At 41.4% G+C, this 21,076-nt stretch overlaps 1 protein-coding gene and 1 long non-coding RNA gene across 3 annotated transcripts in view; one reads left to right on the forward strand and one right to left on the reverse strand.

Moving 5' to 3' along the window:
* LOC121143282 overlaps window positions 1-3,452 on the reverse strand; it is a 70,929-nt gene extending 67,477 nt beyond the window's left edge. For both annotated transcript variants that reach the window (XR_005880485.1, XR_005880486.1), the window contains exon 1: window positions 2,650-3,452. This is a non-coding gene — a long non-coding RNA (uncharacterized LOC121143282). The remainder of the gene's footprint in view (window positions 1-2,649) is intronic.
* A 27-nt stretch (window positions 3,453-3,479) lies between these two features.
* Trhde (thyrotropin releasing hormone degrading enzyme) overlaps window positions 3,480-21,076 on the forward strand; it is a 355,084-nt gene continuing 337,487 nt past the window's right edge. Inside the window, exons 1-2 of the mRNA XM_040754861.1 lie at window positions 3,480-4,390; window positions 17,032-17,305. Of these exons, the coding sequence (XP_040610795.1) occupies window positions 3,480-4,390; window positions 17,032-17,305 (1,185 nt within the window). The remainder of the gene's footprint in view (window positions 4,391-17,031; window positions 17,306-21,076) is intronic.

Here is a 21,076-nt window from a genome sequence, read left to right on the forward strand (position 1 = left end):
TCCTGCTAAGTGTGAGACACATTAGGAAGGCATCGCCCCTGTGCAAAGCACTGTGTGGTTATAGCATGTGAGAGCCAAGCCTTTCTCTAATCAAGGGGTTTAAACATTAAGTATCAGTAATCGATTCCTTGGATATTCCTCTTAGGTGCACAGCCTGAAACTTTGCCTCCTCCTATTGTTTTTGCTTTGTAGTAGAATGAACATTTTCTAGGGAAATAGTAAAAGAATGTATCCTGCCAATGCTTATTTCTCAGACTCTGTATACTTTTGGAAATTGCAAAAGAAAAAAATTACTATTACATTAACAAAAGAGGAAGAAATATTTATTTCCTCCATTTTTGATACTTAGTTTATTGAGTAAAACTACATTAAAGGGGAATCAATGGGCTAATAAGTCGTGCCCACTTTATGTTAATAAACCTGAATTTGCTTCACTTATGTCACAGAAACAATCCATTTGCTAATTTAATCAGCCAGGAGAAACTTTTGTAACTGGTAAGCAATTTTTTAATTGCAAAGTGTTTGAGAGTTACCTTGCAGTAGTAGTTTTTACAAGTTTCACATAGACATTGATGAGTTACATGAACAGTAAAAGCCTTCTTGGAGTCTTCATGACTAACATCACAATAGAGAGAGAGAAAAGCCTCAGAATTAGGCAGAGGTTCTTGGACTCCTGACGGTCATTTATAGAAGTTGCTGGTAATTTGTGTCCCTTAGGTCAGTCAGTAACCTGAATGACTGCATTAGATCACTGAAGTCCAGAGGAAAATGGCAACGTCTTTGAGGGTCAGGTTCTTAGGTGCTTTTTTTTTCTTTTATAATTTTAATTTTAAGCTTGCTTCACATGTCAATCCCAGTTTCCTCTCCCTCCCCTCATCCCGCAGCCCCCCCACCATCCCCCCTAGCTTCCCACCCTATCACCACTTCCTTCCACATAGGGGATATCCAGAGTCTGCCATTTCACTCAGGGCAGTGTCCAGGCACTTCCCTAAGAGTCCAGGCTGAAAGTAAACTGTATTTCTTAATTCTGGATAAACAATCTAACTCTAAGCCCTCAACTCCTGAAATGCACATAGCCAGAGTCACATGAAAACCCAAGAGCAAAGATGCTTTAAAACAGCAGAGAAAGTAACTGGAGCAGAATGTGGCATTTCCTTTGGTCTGTTACTGACGGCCCACATACAACATGCTTAAAAATACCCACCCTGGCACCTATTTTCATTTTTGATGATACAAGTGGACATTTAGAATACATGGCATTGAGTAAGTACTCCATCTAGGGATAAAGGAGAAAGCCCTTCCTCAAGCAAGGCTGTATGCTCTTCCTGCATGGCTCCCAGATTAAAGCTCATGTTGTATAGGTGGATTCTTCTTACTGACCAGGTTTTGAAATAATATTTGAAAATTTTCAGTATCTCAAAGCCAGTAACATTTCTTTTTTTCCTAAGGAAAATGACAGGCTTGACTTCTTAAAAGGAGCCTGGATTTAAAGAGACAAAAGAAACATGTAAAGAGGAATTTCTTTATTTTCTATTGGCTGAGCCACAGACTTTGCTAAAAATCAGACAAGACTAAGTCTTTGTCACCTTCGAGTCATCTGAGCATTGTTCCCGCTACAACTTTTTAGACATATTTTGAAGTTTGGAGAGCTCCACTATAATCCAGAGCTCCAACTCATGAGAGTCCAAAGCCACCCAGCAGGTTGTGAACTGGGCTTTGATGATGCTTGCTGTCAATAAACACTGGGATTTGTAACTGTCAGAATGAAGTTTAAACAACTGTCACCATAAAACAGGAGAGTTGCAAAAAGTAATTATGGCTAGGTGAAGTGACAAACTGACCAATCATGGGATGTATTTCTCCACTGTTCTAGTAGAATCCACAGTCCTCCCCCAGTTTTCCTTACACTCCTTTTTGGAGTGTTGTACTGTTGGCATTATGTTTTAATCCCTTTCCCAATCTAAAAATAAACCGTATCCCATGGGGACTCTGTATCCTTCCCTGGGTCTTTACTTACGGGGACTCTACTGCTTCATTGCTAGCCATTATTTCAGTACTGCACACCTGGTCACACTACTCCATTAAAATATATGCAGTCAGGCTTTGGAGAATTTATTTCAATTTACATACAATTCTCCAAATCCTCTGGCGAACTTGATGTGTGATCTGACACTTCCGCGTCTCCCCAGAAGGCTTTTCCTTTGCTCTTGATGCTAATAGCCCAAGGCTCCAGCCTTCCCTCTGGGGAGCCGCAGTGGGGCTAAGGAGTGGGAAGAGGGGTGACTGCCGGGCTTGTTGCCCCGAAGATTTACATTGTACTCTTGCAGGCAGCTCAGCAACCCCCTCTGTGGCTGTGGGTGTCTGGTGTGACAGAGCGGAGAAAAGCTCTCTAATCTCCCAGCGCCTGCCTCTGCTGCTCAACCTCTCCCCACCCTCCCTCCTTCCTTGCCTTCTGGCTCGCTCTCTCGCTCGCTCTCTCGTTTCTCGGGGAGTTTTAGTCCCTGAATGCAGCCGGAGTAGCCTTGACAATCTAGACCCGGAGCCCGTGTACACATACATACACTCACACGCGCGCGCACACATGCACACGCGTTGGCACACACACACTTCGGTTCTCCCCCCGGGGACACGACTCAGACCTTCATCTACCTGAAGTGGATGCCCCGGCGGGACACTTCTTTACTTGTCTTCTCCAGAGGGCAGAGGAACACCGGAACGCCGGAGGCTCGCTGTCCAGTCCGCAACCTCTCGCCTTTTACTGCCAGCACTGCTTAAAGTGTCCAGGGTGGAGAAGGCTTCTCCAGGACAGACGTTCCGCGGCCGTGGGACTTCCTCCGGCTGGCTCACTCCAATCTTTCCTTCGGTCCTCTCGTCCATCTTCTCCTCTCCCGCTGCGGGGTGGAAGGCTCCGGTGCCTTCCGGGCTGCTGCCGCCGCCGCTACTGTCTTTGCGAGCACATCCCACCCAGAAGACGGAACGCCGCCAGAGTACTGAGAGCTGGGCGAAACCCTAACTTGCCTGCCTGCTCTGTCGCTTTCCCCAGAGCTCTCTGTCCTCCCGGCTGAGTGCCGGTGCGAGAGCTGCCGCCACCAGCCTGGGAGAGTGCGGCGCCCGGGAGGACACTCAAACGGCAGGCGCACAGGGGCGGGGGTTGCGTGTGCCCGGGCGCCCGGTGCCAGCCCGACGAGTAGCGCGCACCCTGCGAGCGACAAGCTCCCCAAGTTGGGCGCGTCCCAGAGCTGGTTGCCCCGCGATCCGCAGCTGGTGACAGGAGAGAGGCGGGGCTGCTGGGGGTCGCTACGGTCGTCTCCAGCCACCAGAGCCTGTTTCCAGAGAACCTGGGCTGGCCTCCCTAGGGTCCCAGCCGGCGTTGCGCCCTCCGCTCGCGTGCGCTCTCCGATGACTGCGCTGGCGGTGGCCCGGGTGGCCCGCCCGCTGGGGGTGTCGGAGGGGGCGGGGGAAGAGGAGGAGGCAGTGTGATGGCCCTGGACGGCGAGAGGGGGGAGCAAGAGGAGGAGAAGAAAAAGAAGAAGAAGAAAAAGAAGAGGAAGAAGAAGGAGGAGGAGGGGGCCGAGAAGAGCAGCTCACCCTTTGCAGCCACTATGGGAGAAGACGACGCCGCGCTCCGGGCAAGCGGCAGGGGGCTCTCGGACCCGTGGGCTGACTCGGTGGGAGTGAGACCCCGCACCACCGAGCGCCACATCGCGGTACACAAGCGACTGGTGCTGGCCTTTGCCGTGTCCATCGTGGCACTACTGGCGGTCACCATGCTGGCAGTACTGCTCAGCCTGCGCTTCGACGAGTGTGGAGCCAGCGCGGCGGTGCCAGGCTCCGACGGTGGCCCCGGGGGCTTCCCCGAGCGAGGCGGCGGCAACAGCAGTCACCCAGGATCCGCCCGGCGCAACCACCACGCTGGTGGGGAACCCTCGCAACGGGAGACCGGCAGTGAGGTGGACACCCCGGGGACCCCGTCTGCCCTGCCGCCGTCGGAGGAAGAGCCAGAGCAGTGGCAGCCTTGGACGCAGCTGCGCCTATCGGGCCACCTCAAGCCCCTGCACTACAATTTGATGCTCACCGCCTTCATGGAGAACTTCACCTTCTCCGGGGAGGTCAATGTGGAGATCGCGTGCCGTAACGCCACCCGCTACGTGGTGCTGCACGCTTCCCGGGTGGCGGTGGAGAAGGTACAAGTGGCTGAGGACCGGGCGTTTGGGGCTGTCCCGGTAGCAGGCTTTTTCCTCTACCCACAAACCCAGGTCTTGGTGGTGGTGCTGAATAGAACCCTGGATGCGCAGAGGAATTACAACCTAAAGATTATCTACAATGCCCTGATAGAGAACGAGCTTCTCGGCTTCTTCCGCAGCTCCTACGTGCTCCACGGGGAGAGAAGGTATGGAGGGAGGCGGTGCCCCGTACTGCCCCACCCCGCCAGGTTGCTCGCACTGCTGAGCAAGCTTGACCTGGGGACCCATTGGCTTCCAATATTTAGAAACCCAGGGTTGAGGGAAGGAAGCCAAAGTGAGGTGGGATGGCCCGTGGAACCATAGGGGTCTCCCTGCTGTCTGGTGTCTTACTGTTGCCAAGTCCACAAACTTAGCAATACCAACAGATAAGGATTGCGGCCCCTTCCTCTAGTTTGGCCCTTGTTCCACTTGACCAGTAAATGTAGCCATCTGGGCTTTTGCCGTTTCTCCCTAAAGGTTGCTGTTCATGTAAATGACCAGGAAAAACAAAACAAAACAAACAAACACCAACCCCCACCACCACCACTAACAACAAAAAACAACTTTCAGCAAGTAACAGTCCAACCCAGTTATCAGGCCAGGGCAGATGTCCCCTCCCCTTAACATGCCCACCTCCCTTGACTATGAATAGTACTCCTGTCCCCAGGGCAACTTAGAATACAGCCTAGGTTTAGGCTTTGGAAAGTTTTTGCAAATTGCAAGTTGAGATTTTGGTCACAAAGTCAGGTTTGAGGGAAAGGCAGGGAGGCTGGGGCAGGGCAGAGGACTGGGACATGGAGGGTCCATTGTTGTTGTCAAATCAGAGATAGGAACTTCTTAAGGCACTGTGACATCTCCTCTCCCGAGGGCTCCATTCTTCGTTTGGTCCCTCAGATGCTGCCAATGGAAAAGACTACATCCTGAAGGGAGGGAAAGCTAGCAGTGAGTCTTGAATGCCTTTGCGGACTTTAGATTTGGGGTACATTCTCTTAGTTTTTATGAGGCAGGGGTTTCCTTTAGAACCAACAGCTCTGTGTCCAGATCTTCGTAGTTCTAATAGCTGTGGTGAACGTTTGAGGAATGTGTGGAAGTTAACAATGCTTCCCAGTGATTGACAGATGCTTCAAGTGTTGATTGCACCCTCCAGGTAACTAAGTTTCATCAGATCCCTATGGGGTTCTGCGCTCTGTGTGTTACAGGTGGGAAACCGAAGGCTCAGCAAAGTCATAGTTTGACTGAGATCACAAAGTGAGACCCAGATAATTTGGCCCCAGAGATCCTACTTTAAATTCTAACTTGGTGATAATAATAGTCCCACTCTCCATTATAGCCTCGATCAATATGGCCTTGAAAAGCACTTCACCCCAGGCCAGGCCTGCCAAAGAGTGCTTCAAGGTTCACATGAGTGTCCTATGGTAGCCAGCTTTCGCATATGCTGTTGAATGAATGCATGAGTGAATTTTGTTTTCATTGCATTTAAAATAACTTCAATTATTTAAGTGACTATTGGGCAGATGAACGATCAAAGTGAACTAACACATGAAATCACTGCCTATAGGTAGACTGAACTGATCATTGGAAAGTAATGCGGCAGAGCCTTCCTCAGTGAATCTCCTAATGTCAGGACACTGGGGCTCAGGGCAGCGCAGGGCACCTGAGGTCAAGAGACTGTCAGCAGAGAACCGGAACTTTTTGGTTTGCTGGGTCCTGGATCAGGGCTCAGGGTGTTTGGAAACTCTCAGAAACAGTTATTGTTTAGAGGTTGGGAAATTTTCCTTGTAGAATGGGAAGTGTACAAAAAGTTTTATCATTTATACACTGCTGTGAAGCAGCCCCAAATAAAGTACTTCGTGTGTTAGCAGTGGTGTGATAGGTATAACTTCCTACAAATCAACACACAAATTATTCACTTTCCAACACCCAGTGTTGGGTCTGGATAGTTTAAACCCGTCACCACCATTTCCTCTATCACAGATTTTAGATTAAAAATCACTTTTAAACCCACAATTATATAAAGTATGAAGTAAAGGCACAGGGGACAGATTTGCATGTTAGGTTTGAAACAGATTCATCATGTCAAAATGTCAACAGAGTTGCACATCCTCACCCATACTTCTTACTGTGGTGAAGAAAAATTGCTCCCTCTCAAATTCTGTGCTTTTTTCTTAAGCCATGCCAAGATGTATTTGGCAGAACTCAGCTTGTTTTGGTCAGTGCTTTCAAATTAAGAGGACTCCAAAAATGACCAGATGTTTCCGCTTGCCCTGTAACGGATTTCTTGTACCCACAGTCCATGTTTGTATTCAGACTTCCTCCTTCAGTTTTCCCTAGAGATGTACATGCTTTGACTGGAAGTTTAACCTGATACACACATGCTTTCCAATAGAAATGCAGGGTTCAATGTTTGGGTAGTCCCAGGATGGATTTATTTCTAAATACAATCTTATAGAAAGGTTTTATCTTCCACCCCCAACAACAAAATGAATATTATAATTTCTTGGCTTTTATGTCTAGAGTAGATAAAACAAAAATAATCTAACAATTTCATAAGTATACTAACATTCCATATATTAACTTTTGCTGTTCTTGTTACTATAGTTACTTAGAGGATTTAAAGCTGACCAATATTAGGAACTCAGCCAACGATCGCCTTTTATTGATAACAATGTTGTACTAAAAAATTCAATGTGAATTGGCATTTAAAAACCCTCTTTCTAAAAGGACACAGATGCAAACTCAGAATTTTCATTTGATTAATGATTAGATATCTTGATCTTTAGTTAATCATCATTTTTGCCAATTTAATTATAGGGTAATTTCTGTAATGGAAACAAATATTTAATCTGCCAGAAGTAGTTACACTGAATAACTTGAAATACTTAGAAGAGACACCCCGCAGCTCCCTTACTTTGTTTAGCCGGGCAGAAGCAGTAGCTCATGACTATCTGATCAGTAAGGTGGATGTCCCCTTTCTCAGAGACCCAGGAGAAGGAGTTTCCTTTTCATTTGTTTGCCTGAGAAAGAGTCTCAAGACAAAGGCAAGACTGACTTGCAGCTCCTGGTCCTCCCACTTTACACTCCTGAGTGATGAGTTTCTAGCTGTGCACCAACCTACCCGGCAGTATGAAGGAACTTTGGTAGGGAATATCAGCCTGTGTATAGTGCTGTGTACATTTGACCCCTCAAATTTTATCCTCTACTATGTTTTGGAGAGTGCTTGGGTCTGCTATAGAGAAGACTGTGTTTCCCACCCAGTAGAAAAGCTTTTCATCTAACCCAAGAGTCCTTAGTCATGGGCTTATCTTCCATTCTTACTTATTCAGTCGGCTAACTAGGAGAAAGCCTGTCACTTGTTGAATACTGGAAATAGCAAGTTACCCTAAAATTAAGGTGTTTGTACACATATAATTAATTATCACCTTTAGTCAGAACACATACGTACCCTTTTCCAAGTAGATGTGCAGCAGGCAGATAAAAGGGGTGTGTATTTATGGCATCGTCTCTTATGGGAGAATACACTTCTTAGAATTAGGTAGAATGCTCATTTACCTGAAGTAATTGCCGCTCTTGGGTAGCCAGATGGTGTGCACACCCATGTTCAAAGTAGGGTACCTTAATTTAGATCCAGATGGTCGGATTGAGGGCGGAAATTTACCCAAAGTAAATGAACATTTTATTCACTTTTGAAAAGGAGACTATTTTTCTTTGACAAACTTTGATTGGGTTCATAACATGCCAAAGTGACAGCAAATGAATAAAAATAGACATTCATTTTCTATAAAGGATTGCTTACAGAGATGCCATGATTTCTGAAAAAAATGAAAAAATAATTCTTGTGGCTCTCAAAGGGAATCGGGGGCCATTTTTTTGGCAAAATCTGTGGAATATGATGAATTTTCTTTCTTGGTGGCATATAGTCCTTTGTGATTTTATCATTGGATATTTAAAATTAATAACCAATTGTGATATTAGTAAATGTTAGAAAGCCTAGTTCATTGTTTTGATGTTGAAGAAGTCTCATTGCCCCAACTAACTTTCGTAAGTTTCATATGAGTAAATGGAGTATATATGACCCATTCTCCCTCTCTAGAAGGTTGTAAACTGAAAACTCCAGAGAATATTTATTATTTATTTATTTTCTGAGAACCCATAGATTTGGCTCAAAGTTTTTCTGTCAGACACACATAGCCATTTGGTTCAACTGAGTCTAGTACTGGATTTTGATCATAATTCAAAGTGCTTTCCATAAGGAAATAACAACAATAACAAAATTCCTCATCCTTAAATAATGATTCATTGTGATAGGAAATTTCATGACTGGTCCTCATCTTGTGGTATTTTATTTTCATTTATTTTTTTATATTACCATCACATTTGATCACTTTGGATAATGAGAGAGCACTCAGCTCCTTTGAGAAAGTTAAATGAGTTGGAGTGTGTTTTTATGTATCTAGTGCAACGTGGGACAGAGCCTATCTGCTATGAATGGTTTTTGAATGAAAATGAATCTGTTATCAACTTCCCAAGTATATGCTAGGTTTGTACAATGTATTGTTTCCCTAAAGCATATTTTTCCTATTGCTTATGTAAGTATTCTAGAGGCAATGGTACACAGGACGTTCTAGCTTTACTGAGGTTGGTCAATATGACTACAAGAACAGGGCTCAACACTTCAATGGTCTTGAGTTTCAAAGAATGATACAAAAACAGTAAGGAACAAATATTCACTTATAAAACATAAATACTCCATGGTCTGTAAGGAAGGCCATCCCACCTTGTTCCTATGTTCATGATTATCCTTATTGTTATCAAGATAACCATTACTCCATTCTTATTGCCACAATCACATTATCATTATTCTCTTAATTCCTTATATGTCCTTTAATATTTCCAGGTCTACAACAATGCCTGCTTTTATTTCATTCTATTTTTTGTTAGTTCTTCAAAGTTATCTGCCATCTTTCCATCTCTTAACAGTGGATGCTCTCTCTCTCTCTTTCTCTCTCTCTCTCTCTCTCTCTCTCTCTCTCTCTCTCTCTCTCTCTCTTTCACTGATAAGAGTTTTGAGAGGCATAAATTGGTCAAAATTCAACGGTGAAAATTTACTCCCTGTTCTTCTTACTTTTCCAGTCTTAGAAGATTCATGAACAGTCACAGATCAATCATAGTAGCAGATGTAGGGTGTGGTAAGAGGCTGGGTGGGGTGCAGGGCCCAGGCTTCTTGCTCTTTCCAGCTCTAGGCTTTGGGTTGCCTGGAAGTCCTGACTTACAGGGAGCTCTGTTCTCAGTGTGCAGGAAGGGTTAGACTGAGTCCTCCCTGTGCATGCGCATATCCAGGAGAATGTTTGACTGTAATGGTATAGACCTTTTCTCTTGAAAAGTGAATAAACAAATAAACAAACATCAATCAGAAGAAGTTAAAAAGTACTGTTATCTCTTTCTTTATATTATTATTTTATTATTGTATGTATGTACGTGTGTATTTATGTATATATGTATGCATGCATGAATGTATGTATATTTAGTGAGGTTTCTTTCCTCAAGCAGGTCCATTTTCCCATTGGTTCTTGTTTGGGGTCTCCCCTCTGGAAAACAAGGATAATGGCACTGTTTTACAAGGTTGTTGTGATGATTGCACAGGCATTGAGAATCATGCCTGATAGTTTGTAAGAATGCCCGTGGGTTAAATGGTATTAAACCATTTCCATGACAGGTGATCTGCTATGCAGACAGGTGCAAGGTGGGCTAGGACTGTTTTGACATTTTTTCCATTCTGTGAGTATTGAGGGAAAGGTCACAATAAAGGAATAGTCACAGTGCTCCTTCCTCTGGCCGCTGTTTGTTCTACTGCCCAAGCAGAGTTCAAGGAGGCAAGAGGGAGAAGAAGCAAATCCTTGCCACCATGAAAGAATAGTGACAAAGGCTGAGCTGTGTCACAGCTACAGAAATCCAGGCTGAGATCACATCTTATGAACCAGAGAAGACTGAGGGAGAAAAAGATTGTTCAAGAGAAGGAAAGCAAAACTCTTTTATTGTGGCACCACAGTCTGCCAGCAGCCACCAAGAACAGAAGGCTCCGTATGGTACCCTTACAGCAAGCAGAAAAATGCTAAGTATCCAAGGAATGGGGCTTAGTCTTACAGATCGCTCCCACGATTTCCTGTGGGGTTTGACAGTGGCAGTACCTTATAATACTCCCATAATGCCTTGCCTGTTTCCAATCTGAAACAAATGAATCTCAGACACTAACTTTATTTATTCTTATAAAAATGTATTATGACCTGGGAAAGTAATTTTAGTGTATGATCGTACTCTTTATCAAAGGTGATCCATTACTCAGTACTCATTTTTGATAAAAGTATTTAGTACTACATAAATGAAAAGCAATTACGAGTATCATGCTTTGTTTTTATAACACGATTATTCACATATGCACCACTTCCTACATACATATTGCTGGCATTATTGCATTATGTTTTAGTTTACTAAAATGGTTATTTAAAAAATAGACTACACACTTGCTTAGAGCATTGAATATTCAGTAGGAGTGCTTCTCCTCTGAAATGGCAGAGGTTTAATGACTCATTGAAGTACATAAAAACACACAGTCTAAACAAAGACCCATTTTGGCTTAAAATGTTTTGTCATTGAGCAACAATTTGCATTTTGATTAACAACCTAAACTTGAAATGGTATGTGTGTAACTTCTATGACCTTGTAACTTGGTGGACTTTAAAAGGGTGTGTGTAGCTTCTAGGACTCTGTAACAAACTAGTCAACACAGCAGCATAGTAACTGCTTTGGGTTGGTGGCACTTAAGACTGACCTTGAGCTATTATGACACTGGAGCAACAGTAGCAGTTCTAATGCCATAGAATTAAGTTTAAAAATTGCTTTTTTTTCACTGTATGTATGTATTGTGTGCATAGATGAGCCCGAAAGGACAACCTTGTAAACATGTCCTGCTCTGTGTGAAGGTCTGTTGGTTTTGCTGGATTCCAATTGAAAAGTCATGAATCAATCTTCATGCTAAGTGTTATGCAAATACTTCCTCCCTCTGCATATTTTACCTTTATGAAAAGGCAAAATTGAAAATAATGGAGCAGAAATTGTCTTGTATTACACACACACTGTAATTTGTTGGCAGTATCAACCAGCGTTAATGGATTACTTCTGCTAAATGTTACCATAATGACTTGACACAAGTTACTTGCCTGGTGAACTTCCGTAGAAATAAGAAGAAATCAATTCTTTGTACCCTTAGGAGCCAATGCAGAGATTTGAGCCCTCCCTCTTAGCTCAACCAAAATGTCAAATAGACAAATTGTTAGGAAAATCAGATAATTTGATTTAGAGAGAAGAGAATTAAAATATATGCATGTTGCTCACATTTTTTTCTAGTTATGCTAAGGTGACATTCTTGGGATGACACTTCCAGAATATCACTTTGAGGAGTGGAATTTTTTAGGCTAATAAACAGATTCATTAAGAGATAAAAATTACATTAGTTTTTTTTTAAAGAAAGCAAGAGGAAAATAGGCAAGGAGACATTTGACCCTGTTATCTTCTGTTTTGTTTTTCTTTTTTGCTGTTTTTCTGCACTTACACTTTTGGGTGAGCATGTGTGTATGTGTGTGTACATGTGGGTATGTGTGTGATGCGTGTGTGTATGCGTGTATGTGTGTTTATGCATGTGGTGTGTGTGTGATGTATGTGTGTGATGGGTGTGTCTGCTATTTATGCTGTATTTTAAAGTGGTTTCATCTGTTAATTAATTTTTTATGTTTCTCATACTTGGCATCCCGCCACTACCTTAAACTCACCTCAAATTAACTCAGGCATCAAAATCACTATTTTCTTCTTTAAACCACCCTTTCTGAAAGCCCCTTTGAAGTTTTAAGTGACAGGAAACAAGAAAGGAGTCTTCTTTCTCCCACCTGAAGATGATCAAGAAATGTATGCAATGGAGGTGAAGTCATGTTTCTAAACCATATAGGTACTGTTCTTCATGGGGGCCGTACACCTGACTGGTGCTGCCCGTTGGAGGATAGACTTATCAGGTGAAGGAAGTGAGAGACAGACACTGAAACAGGATAGGACCAGAGCCTACAAAACAGCTGCATGTAGCAGCCTCACATGTATCAAAACTCTTTCTGAATGGCCTTTTCTTCCCTGGTGTTCCGTATAGTCAGCTCACTCTCTCCTCACTTCTGGTTAGTTCTTATGCTCCTTGTCTAGGAAGCATTTGAGTTATTTTCCCAGTTAAGGCACCTTGTCTTCGAGGAAAAGTTAAAATCTTCAGAGAGAGCTTTGGTCATCTTAACTGAGGAGAAGACATTCAACTGGCTAGTCAGATTGCTTCATATCCCACATGATGGATGATTATTCAACCTAAAATGTCAGTAATGTCCAGGTTGAGAAGCCCCACCTAAGCAAATTCAATTTCTCCATACATTTTCCTTGTTTGTAATGGTTTCTGGTATAATGCTTGTTCAGGCTTATGTTTATTTAACTCCTTATAGGAAGGAAGCATACATATTAATCTTTTTCTCCCAAACTTAGAATACTCAAAACTGAATTGATGGAGAGGAGCTAATACATTGAAGAACTTGTAACATCTATGTAGTGCTTGGGTAATCTAATGCTTTTTATAGGAAACTCACCAGGTTTGAGGAATATTTTATTTCTGATTGTCTAGTTATGAGATCTTAAACTTGGAAAAGACTCTAAATTCAATCCAGCCTAGCTCCTTTTCTTCACCAAGGGACCTCTTTTGATTTTTCTAAACACTGAATTGAAATTCAATTGCAGTCATTCTCAGGTGCCAGACTGTGAAATTGGTATTTCCTCATTTAGACATTATCAGAATATATGGTATCCCTCTTTGCATAGATATATACTGTGTGTATGAATTCATTAAGAGTATTAATTGCAGAAAAAGTCACTTGATGATCTTGATAGCTCTTTTTAGCTCTGACTCAAACTGCTACCTTCCCTATCATATTTGTTTACTAAGTTGGGCAAAAGAGACTGTACAATGTGTCTCCTGTGTATAAATGTCCAACTTATTAATTTCTCATGAATCCAGACACATTTAGACCTTTACTTCTAATAAATTCCTACTGCTTATTTACTTATTGTCAAAGATATCTCTTATTTTTAAAGTAATATGTTTTAATTATGTATTTGATAATAAACACTTTTATATTTAAACAAAATTTATTTTTAATTTTACATAACAACCCCAGTTTTGCCTTCCTTCTCTTCACTCTCCCCGACCTCCCACCCTTCCCACCTACTCCTCAGAGGGGGCAAGGCCCTCCTTGAGGAGTCAACAAAGTCTGGCATACCAAGTTGAGGCAGGACCAAGCCCCTCCTCCGGGCATCAAGGCTGAGCTAGGTATCCCTCTATAGGGAGTGGGCTCCAAAAAGCCTGTTCATGCACTTTACAGAACTGTTTGCTGCACCCTCTTAAAAATAATCCAAGTATGGAATACAGAGAAAAGCTTCACATGGCAGAGTACATCTATTCATTCAAAGGTTGGAACTGGAGTGTTCAGATACTTGGATGATAAAAGGAAATGTTTTTCCTCATATGTACAATTCACGGTATCTTTTAAATAGCCCTGGCAGAGGAATGCCAAGCTCTGAGGTTTATTTTTTTAACTAATAAGTTGAAAGATAAGATTCTCCCACATTATGAGATATGGCACAGGAAGACAAAGCTGGAAGCCAGTGCATTTTAACATAAAGGTACTGACATTTCATTATGCAAAGTAGTATTACTATCAGCAGAAAATAACTAGAAGGGTATTGTGACTCCCATAAAAATTTAAAGAACGTTCGTTTTTACTTAGAGTTGAGTTAAACCATTTTTATGCTATTGCTAAAAATTAATTTCATTGCTTTTGATGTGTATTTATCTTTTATTTGGATCAAGAGCACATGCATTCTAGGTCAAGGTTTGGGCCAATTGCCTGCGTGCCTTTGGACAAAACTTACTGGGTATACATTTTTATTTTAGAAATTTATGGGAGTGGAATAATTTGTTTCTAATAGTTCTTCTACCTTTAATACTTTGTATGAAGATTTATTACTAAAACATCTTACGATATATTATTACATTTTATCATTTTGGCAGTTTTGTGAGAAAGGCCAAGAAAACAGCATTTTCTCTTTACAAATGAAAGAATAAGAAAAGGCAGTTAAGTGACTTCACCAGGTCTGGGGTGTGGAATCCCTAGCACTGTGTCCAAAATACTCTCAACCCTCCCTGAACAATCAATTTTTAAAAGCCTTCTTTTTGCTTTATTTCAAAAATGAAAGCTTCTGAGATCAGATGAGATTGGGTACCTTCAGGGTGAGGTTAACCAGTAACAAAAAGACAAACATGCTATGTACTCACTCATATATGTATTTTAGACATAGAACAAAGGATTATCAGCCTATAATCCACACCACCAGAGAAGCTAGGAAACAAGGAGGACCCTAAGAGAGACATACATGGTCCCCTGGAGAAGAGGAAAGGGACAAGATCTCCTGAGCAAATTGGGAGCATGGGGGAGGGGAGCGGGAGTTAGGAGAAAGAGAAGGGGAGAAGAGGACATGAGGAAACAGGAAGGTTGAGTCAGGGGAAGAATAGAGGAGTGCAAGATAAGAGATACCATAATAGAGGGAGCCATTATAGGTTTAGAGAGAAATCTGGCACTAGGGAAATGTCCTAAGATCTAAAAGGATGACACCAACTAACAATCTAAGCAATAGGGGAGAGACTACCTTAAATGACCTTCCCTGATAATAAGATTGATGACTACCATATATGCCATCCTAGAGCCTTCATCCAGTAGCTGATGGAAGCAGAAGCAAACACTCACAAGTAAACACTGAACTGAACTCCTGGAGTTCAGTTGCAGATAGTGAGGAACGATGAGCAAAAAGGTCAAGACCAGGCTGGTGAAACCCACAAAAATAGCTGACCTGAACAAGGGAAGCTCATGGACCCCAGACAGATAGCTAGGAACCCAGCATGGGACTGATCCAGAGCTCCTGAACATGGGTGTCAGTGAGGAGGCCTAGGCAATCTAAGGAGCCTCAGGTAGTGGATCAGTATTTATTTCTAGCATACAAATGGACTTTGAGAACCCATTCCATATAGAGGAATATTCTCTCAGCCTAGACACACAGGGGAGGGCTTAGGCCCTGCTCCAAATGATATGACAGATTTTGAAGTTCCCCCATGAAAGGCCTTACCCTACCTGGGGAGCAGAAAGGGGATAGGATAGGGGCCAGTGAGGGGGAAGGGGAAGGCAGGAGGCAGAGGGAACTGGGATTGATATGTAAAATAAGATTGTTTCTATTTTAAATAAAAAACAGAAAAGAAAAAACGAGTATCCTTAAAGTACTTGAGGTCTTCATTTGTAACTGTAGACTGTGAAATCATGGAGAAGCTTCTGATTAGTTTTAATAAAATACAACTTTATCAGAAATATATTTGATACATATATATTTTATACATATATTTGATACATATGTGTATATTTGTATTTGATATATTATATGTACATGTTCAGTTTATCTCTTGTACAGATCACATATGTATTTATTGTGTGTGTGTGTATGTACGCATGTGTGTGTGTGAGTGTGTTTGTGTGTGTGTGTGTGTGTGTGTGTGTGTATATATCATAGTAGTTTCCCATTATATATGGGAAATACATTTTAAGACCCTCAGTGAATGCCTGAAGTCATGGCTAATCCTGAGCACTATATATACTATATTTGTTCCAGTGTGTACATAAATATGATAAAATTTAATTTATAAATTAGAAATACTAAGTGATTAACAGCTAGTAATAAAATAAAACATGGTAATAATATGCTGGAATAAAAGCTGTATAAATATGGTCTCACCTCATAATACATTCAAGTTCCACCACACTATAGGAATATTTCTGGACTTCAGTGGACTATGGGTAACTTAACCCCCCCCCCAAATGAAGCCATGTGTAGGGTGAACCACTTTCTTAAAAATCAGTGCTCTCTGGACTGTGCAGTGCAAGTGTAAATACAGTGTTCAGAAAGGATGAAGATTTTGAGAACCAGCGTTGGCTGTTCTTTGCCTGACTGTGGCAGATATTCCTAGTGATGGGGCCATTATACCCCTTTTATCCCCCATCTGAGATTTGCAATACTTTTGGAATTAGAATTGTGTATTTCCTTATTGGGGCGGGGAGTTTTAGAATTTTCAAATTTGGTATGACTAAAAATAGTTTTGGAGCCAGAATTCAGACCAAGATTTAATAGGTATCAAAGTCATTTATTTTAACATAAGTATATTACAGGGTATAGATTTGAGAGTATATGTATTGCCCAGTGAAGGTCTATAAGCCTCCCACCCCCAATTTGTGGAGAGTGTTTGGATTTCTGTTTCATTATCTCTATATACGGGATGCCCCAGGCTTCAAGAGGAATGTGATATACACAATAAAAGAGCCATTATTTCTCAATGTTTGCCAATGTACCCATGAGTTGTTTCTCTGTAGAGTGTAGTGTTTCATCCAACAAGGACTGCTCTGGGTTTAGAGAGTTTACTTTAATCGAGACAAAAACTTCCCTGAAGAACTTTTATTGTTGGGGCAGTATATTATACATGAAGTGTACTTTCATGTTATTCGTGGATAGAGGCACAGTTTAGGTAAAAAAATGTGTATTTTCAGATTTATCAAAATATACTGAGGTATGCAATGGGGTCATTAATTGAAGCAGTATACATAATTTGCATGTCATTTTCTTCTTCTTCTTTTTCCCCCAGATTCCTTGGTGTTACTCAGTTTTCACCTACGCATGCCAGGAAGGCATTTCCATGTTTTGATGAACCAATCTACAAAGCCACTTTCAAAATCAGCATCAAACATCAAGCAGCCTATTTGTCTCTATCCAATATGCCAGTGGAGACATCCGTGTTTGAGGAAGATGGATGGGTCACAGACCACTTTTCACAGACCCCTCTCATGTCCACATACTATTTAGCCTGGGCGATTTGCAACTTCACATACCGAGAAACTACTACCAAGAGTGGGGTTGTAGTAAGTATTCTCAGCCTAATGATTCTTTGGATAATGTGTACCCTGTAGAGTAGCCTGGCTTCTAGGTTCACAGGCGTCACTTGTGGAGCTTTCACATCTGACACAGACAATGTCTTTAGTTACTGGATGTTAAATGTAATCCCTGTTTCAAGGTCAGACTTTTCTCACCCTACAGTCTTCTTTTCTCTTCTTTTTTTCTTTCTTTTTCTTTAGCCATCTCCATCCACCTGTTTTATGGATGTTGGTTTTCCTTGTCTCCACCCCAGGCCTGGGTATGCCTGGAACAGCTCTTGACTTCTCTGGAAAATTTCTTGATTCCTGTTGCATCTTTCAATTGTGATTTTTTCCCCAAATGTATACAAAATGTACCCAATGATGCAATGAACTCCACATACCTGTTAGCCAGGCCTGAGGAGAAAGTAAATGATAGTGAATAGAACTGAATCTCCCTGGCAGGAGTCCTTGATATCCTCTTTCTTAGGAACCCTAGCCTCAACTTTGTATTTGTCATGCCCATGCATTTTATTGTACAGTTGCTGTATGTTTATATTCATCACTTATTAATACTTAGCCTACTCTAAAATCCAAGAGACTAGAGAATAGCTGTCACCCTACATTGTATAGTTATTTCATTTACTTTTCTTAGTGTGAGGTTCTGTAGTTATTGTCTGCATTAAATTTGTGGTAAAGACAGGTGGCTTATCTTTGATTGCTCTCCTGACTGACACTAAGATATTCTAGGCACTTTTCTATTGCATTGTGTCATGCTAGTCTGAGTCATGTTGAATGAGCAATTTCTTCCCCATTTCAATTTCTTCCACAATAACCATGCATTTATTTTAATTTTCATATTAATTACCAAGGCATTGTGGTTCTTTTCCCACATGAGTAATTGGGGTTTAAATAGCTTAAGTAACCTTCCCAGGGTCAAAAACCACAAGTCAAATCAGGCAGTTTGTTCCCAAGGTTTGGGCTTTCTCTACTGTGCTCAGGGAATCTCTTTTATCATTTAACCTGCATGTCTTTGAGAGAATTTCATGTGATCTTCCCCACTATATAGCTCCTATACTCCATTTTCTTTGCTCATAACATAATAAGTGAACAGAAATCTATGTTTTTAACCTGTAGGGATTCACAGTTCTATAATACCCTGAATTTCGAAAAATAGTTTTGGCTAAAGAAATTTTTCTCACTGGTTTAATTTAAATCACTGTGGAGCTTGCTTTAAAAAAATCTGCTCATATACAAAATTAATGCCATTATTGAAAAAAAACCACTATAGAGTGAATTCATCTGGGTAGTCATTTTAAACAATACCCTAAATTCTGAGTATAGAGAGCTAGCAGACATTTTACTCTTTGGACTTAAAAATAATTTGAAATGTTGAGTTCCTCTGATGCTTGTCTATGCCTTCTATGAACCCTTCAAGACTGAGTTCATTGGACCATACACAGAAAACGAACATGAAGACATCCCATTTCCTTCTGTGTCTTCAAAAGTAGGTGATTGACTTGCAGTGGCTCAGCTGCCATAAAATATACTGGAAATGCTTTGGTTTGGTATCTTTTCCTTAAAAAACCATGAAAGTGTCCCCAGCCCTACATAATTCTGCTTGCTGCTAAGCCGTGTTTGTAAAATCACTCTAGTTTTTCAGATGTGACTTTTTATTGTTAAGCATTTTTAAGTAATCAGTAAGCGTTTTAACGTCTATACTTAGTAATTTTAATGTAGAGAAGATAAAACACAGTAGCAGCGAACATTGAAAGGTCAATTGAAAGGAAATATCAGACTGTATCATCTAAAAATACCAAAATCAGTAGAAAGGAAAGCAGAATCGCCATTGGGAAGCCCTGTTTATCAACTGTGGAAATACAGTTTGAAACTCTACTCTCGCTTTCTGTCACCCCCTTTGAAATGCAATCTGTTTTTCTTCTCACTGACTTTCCCCTTTATTACTGGGGGCACATGGGAATGACATTGGAATGACATTTCTCAACCCTTAGCAGATGGGAAGAGAAGAGGTTTAGCTTTAGAATCTTGGTTGTGGGATGGTCATGTGAGGTCCAGGTGGTCATTTGAGATCAGAAGCTGCAGCAATTTTGTTTGAGCTATGAGGTAGGAACTTGAGTAGCATATTAATAATACGGAGCTGAATCTCACAATGCCCCAGGTGTGAGTACTAGAGCCACTGTCACTCCATCATTATCTGCTTTGCAAGCTACCTTTACTTTGCAAAATGCTATTCAAAATAATTACAAAGATGAAGAGTCTAAGATACCCCTGATACAGAGGTTACACATGTAAATTAGGTATTTAATACTAATCTGTAAATGTATTGAGTTTATTCATTCCTAAAACAGCTTACCATTTTTTTCTTAAACGGTGTTAATATTTATGAATTCAGAGATTGCACATAAGATAACTTCTGTTTTTTCCTGAAGAATACAGCTGCTTCTAAATAATTACTCAGAGACTTAATATTAATTACAAACTGCTTGACCTAGCTCAGGCTTATTAGTAACTAGCTCTTACACCTAAATTAACCCATTTCTATTCATGCATATATTGTCACATGGCCATGGCTTTACTGGTCTGCTGGCATCCTTCTTGGGTGGCTGGCCCACATCTCCCTCAACCCCTATATTTCTCCCTCATCCTTCTTTCTCTCTGTATTGAGTTTGGCTTTCCCACCTAGTTATATTCTGCCTCGCTATAGGCCAAAGCAGATTTCGGTATCAACCAATGAGAGCAGCATAAATTCGCAGTGTACAGACGGGTTACCCCACAGCAAGGTCTTGTATCACTTGACTCACGTCTGTACACTGCGAATTTATAGAGATCTCGTGTTCTAGTGAGAGGCAATAATCATTCTCGCATGTGCCACGTAAGCTCATTATTTATGCTGTGAAGAAAGTCAATGGGCTGAAGTTATGTTGTGACCAGTTCATTTACATTTGGTATTAACTTCTCAAGACAACATACTCAAGATTGGTTTTGTTCTTTTGGGCTCAGTCCACCTCATAGCTTTATATTTCCTGCTGCAATCTTATATACAGTTAGAGTTCAGCCTTAATCTAGGAACACAATTCAGGAGGAAAAACCAGGGAATGCATGTAAGAAAAACAACAAATTCACCAGTTGTGAATTGGTATCACTAGTATTCATTAATTGTCCAGTTGGAAGAAAGCAATCCCAAGACCACTAGAAGACAGAGAAATTCCTAGCAATTGTGTTGTAGGCATGTGTCTCCTGGAAGAGAGGAGAGATAGAAGGACCTTGAATGGTGATTCCGTCCAAGGGAAGCAGATTTTGTGTGCACATTGTGCTTGGTTGGGGAAATATTATCAGGAAGAAATATAGATGTAGGGAAGTCTGTATGGAAATTGGTGTGGTAAGATGCCTACAGATGGGGTTTTACCATCAGATAGATCTGTTTCTGAGCTCTTGCCTTGCTTCTCTGTGACCTTGGTTCATTACTTAAGCTCTCTCTTTTCTAGTTTTCTTGTTTGAAAACTGAAAGTATGACTTCTACCCTTACCGTGCTGTTCTGGTTCCTATACTTGCAAAACAAACTACTGTAAAAAGGATTTGCACAATAGGTCCAGTTTATTATGTTCAGAGCTTCTGTGGTATGGAATTGGAGCACACAGTGGAAGCAACTTGTCTCTGCTCAGTACGGTCTGGGTCTCAGATAGGGTGGCATGATGACTGGCCTCTTACAACCAGGGCCAGAATCACCTGGAATCATATTGCTTGGAGGTTTATTGTTAG

This window comes from Mesocricetus auratus, unplaced genomic scaffold, assembly GCF_017639785.1.
Source record: "Mesocricetus auratus isolate SY011 unplaced genomic scaffold, BCM_Maur_2.0 Super-Scaffold_100011, whole genome shotgun sequence".
Taxonomy (NCBI): domain Eukaryota; kingdom Metazoa; phylum Chordata; class Mammalia; order Rodentia; family Cricetidae; genus Mesocricetus; species Mesocricetus auratus.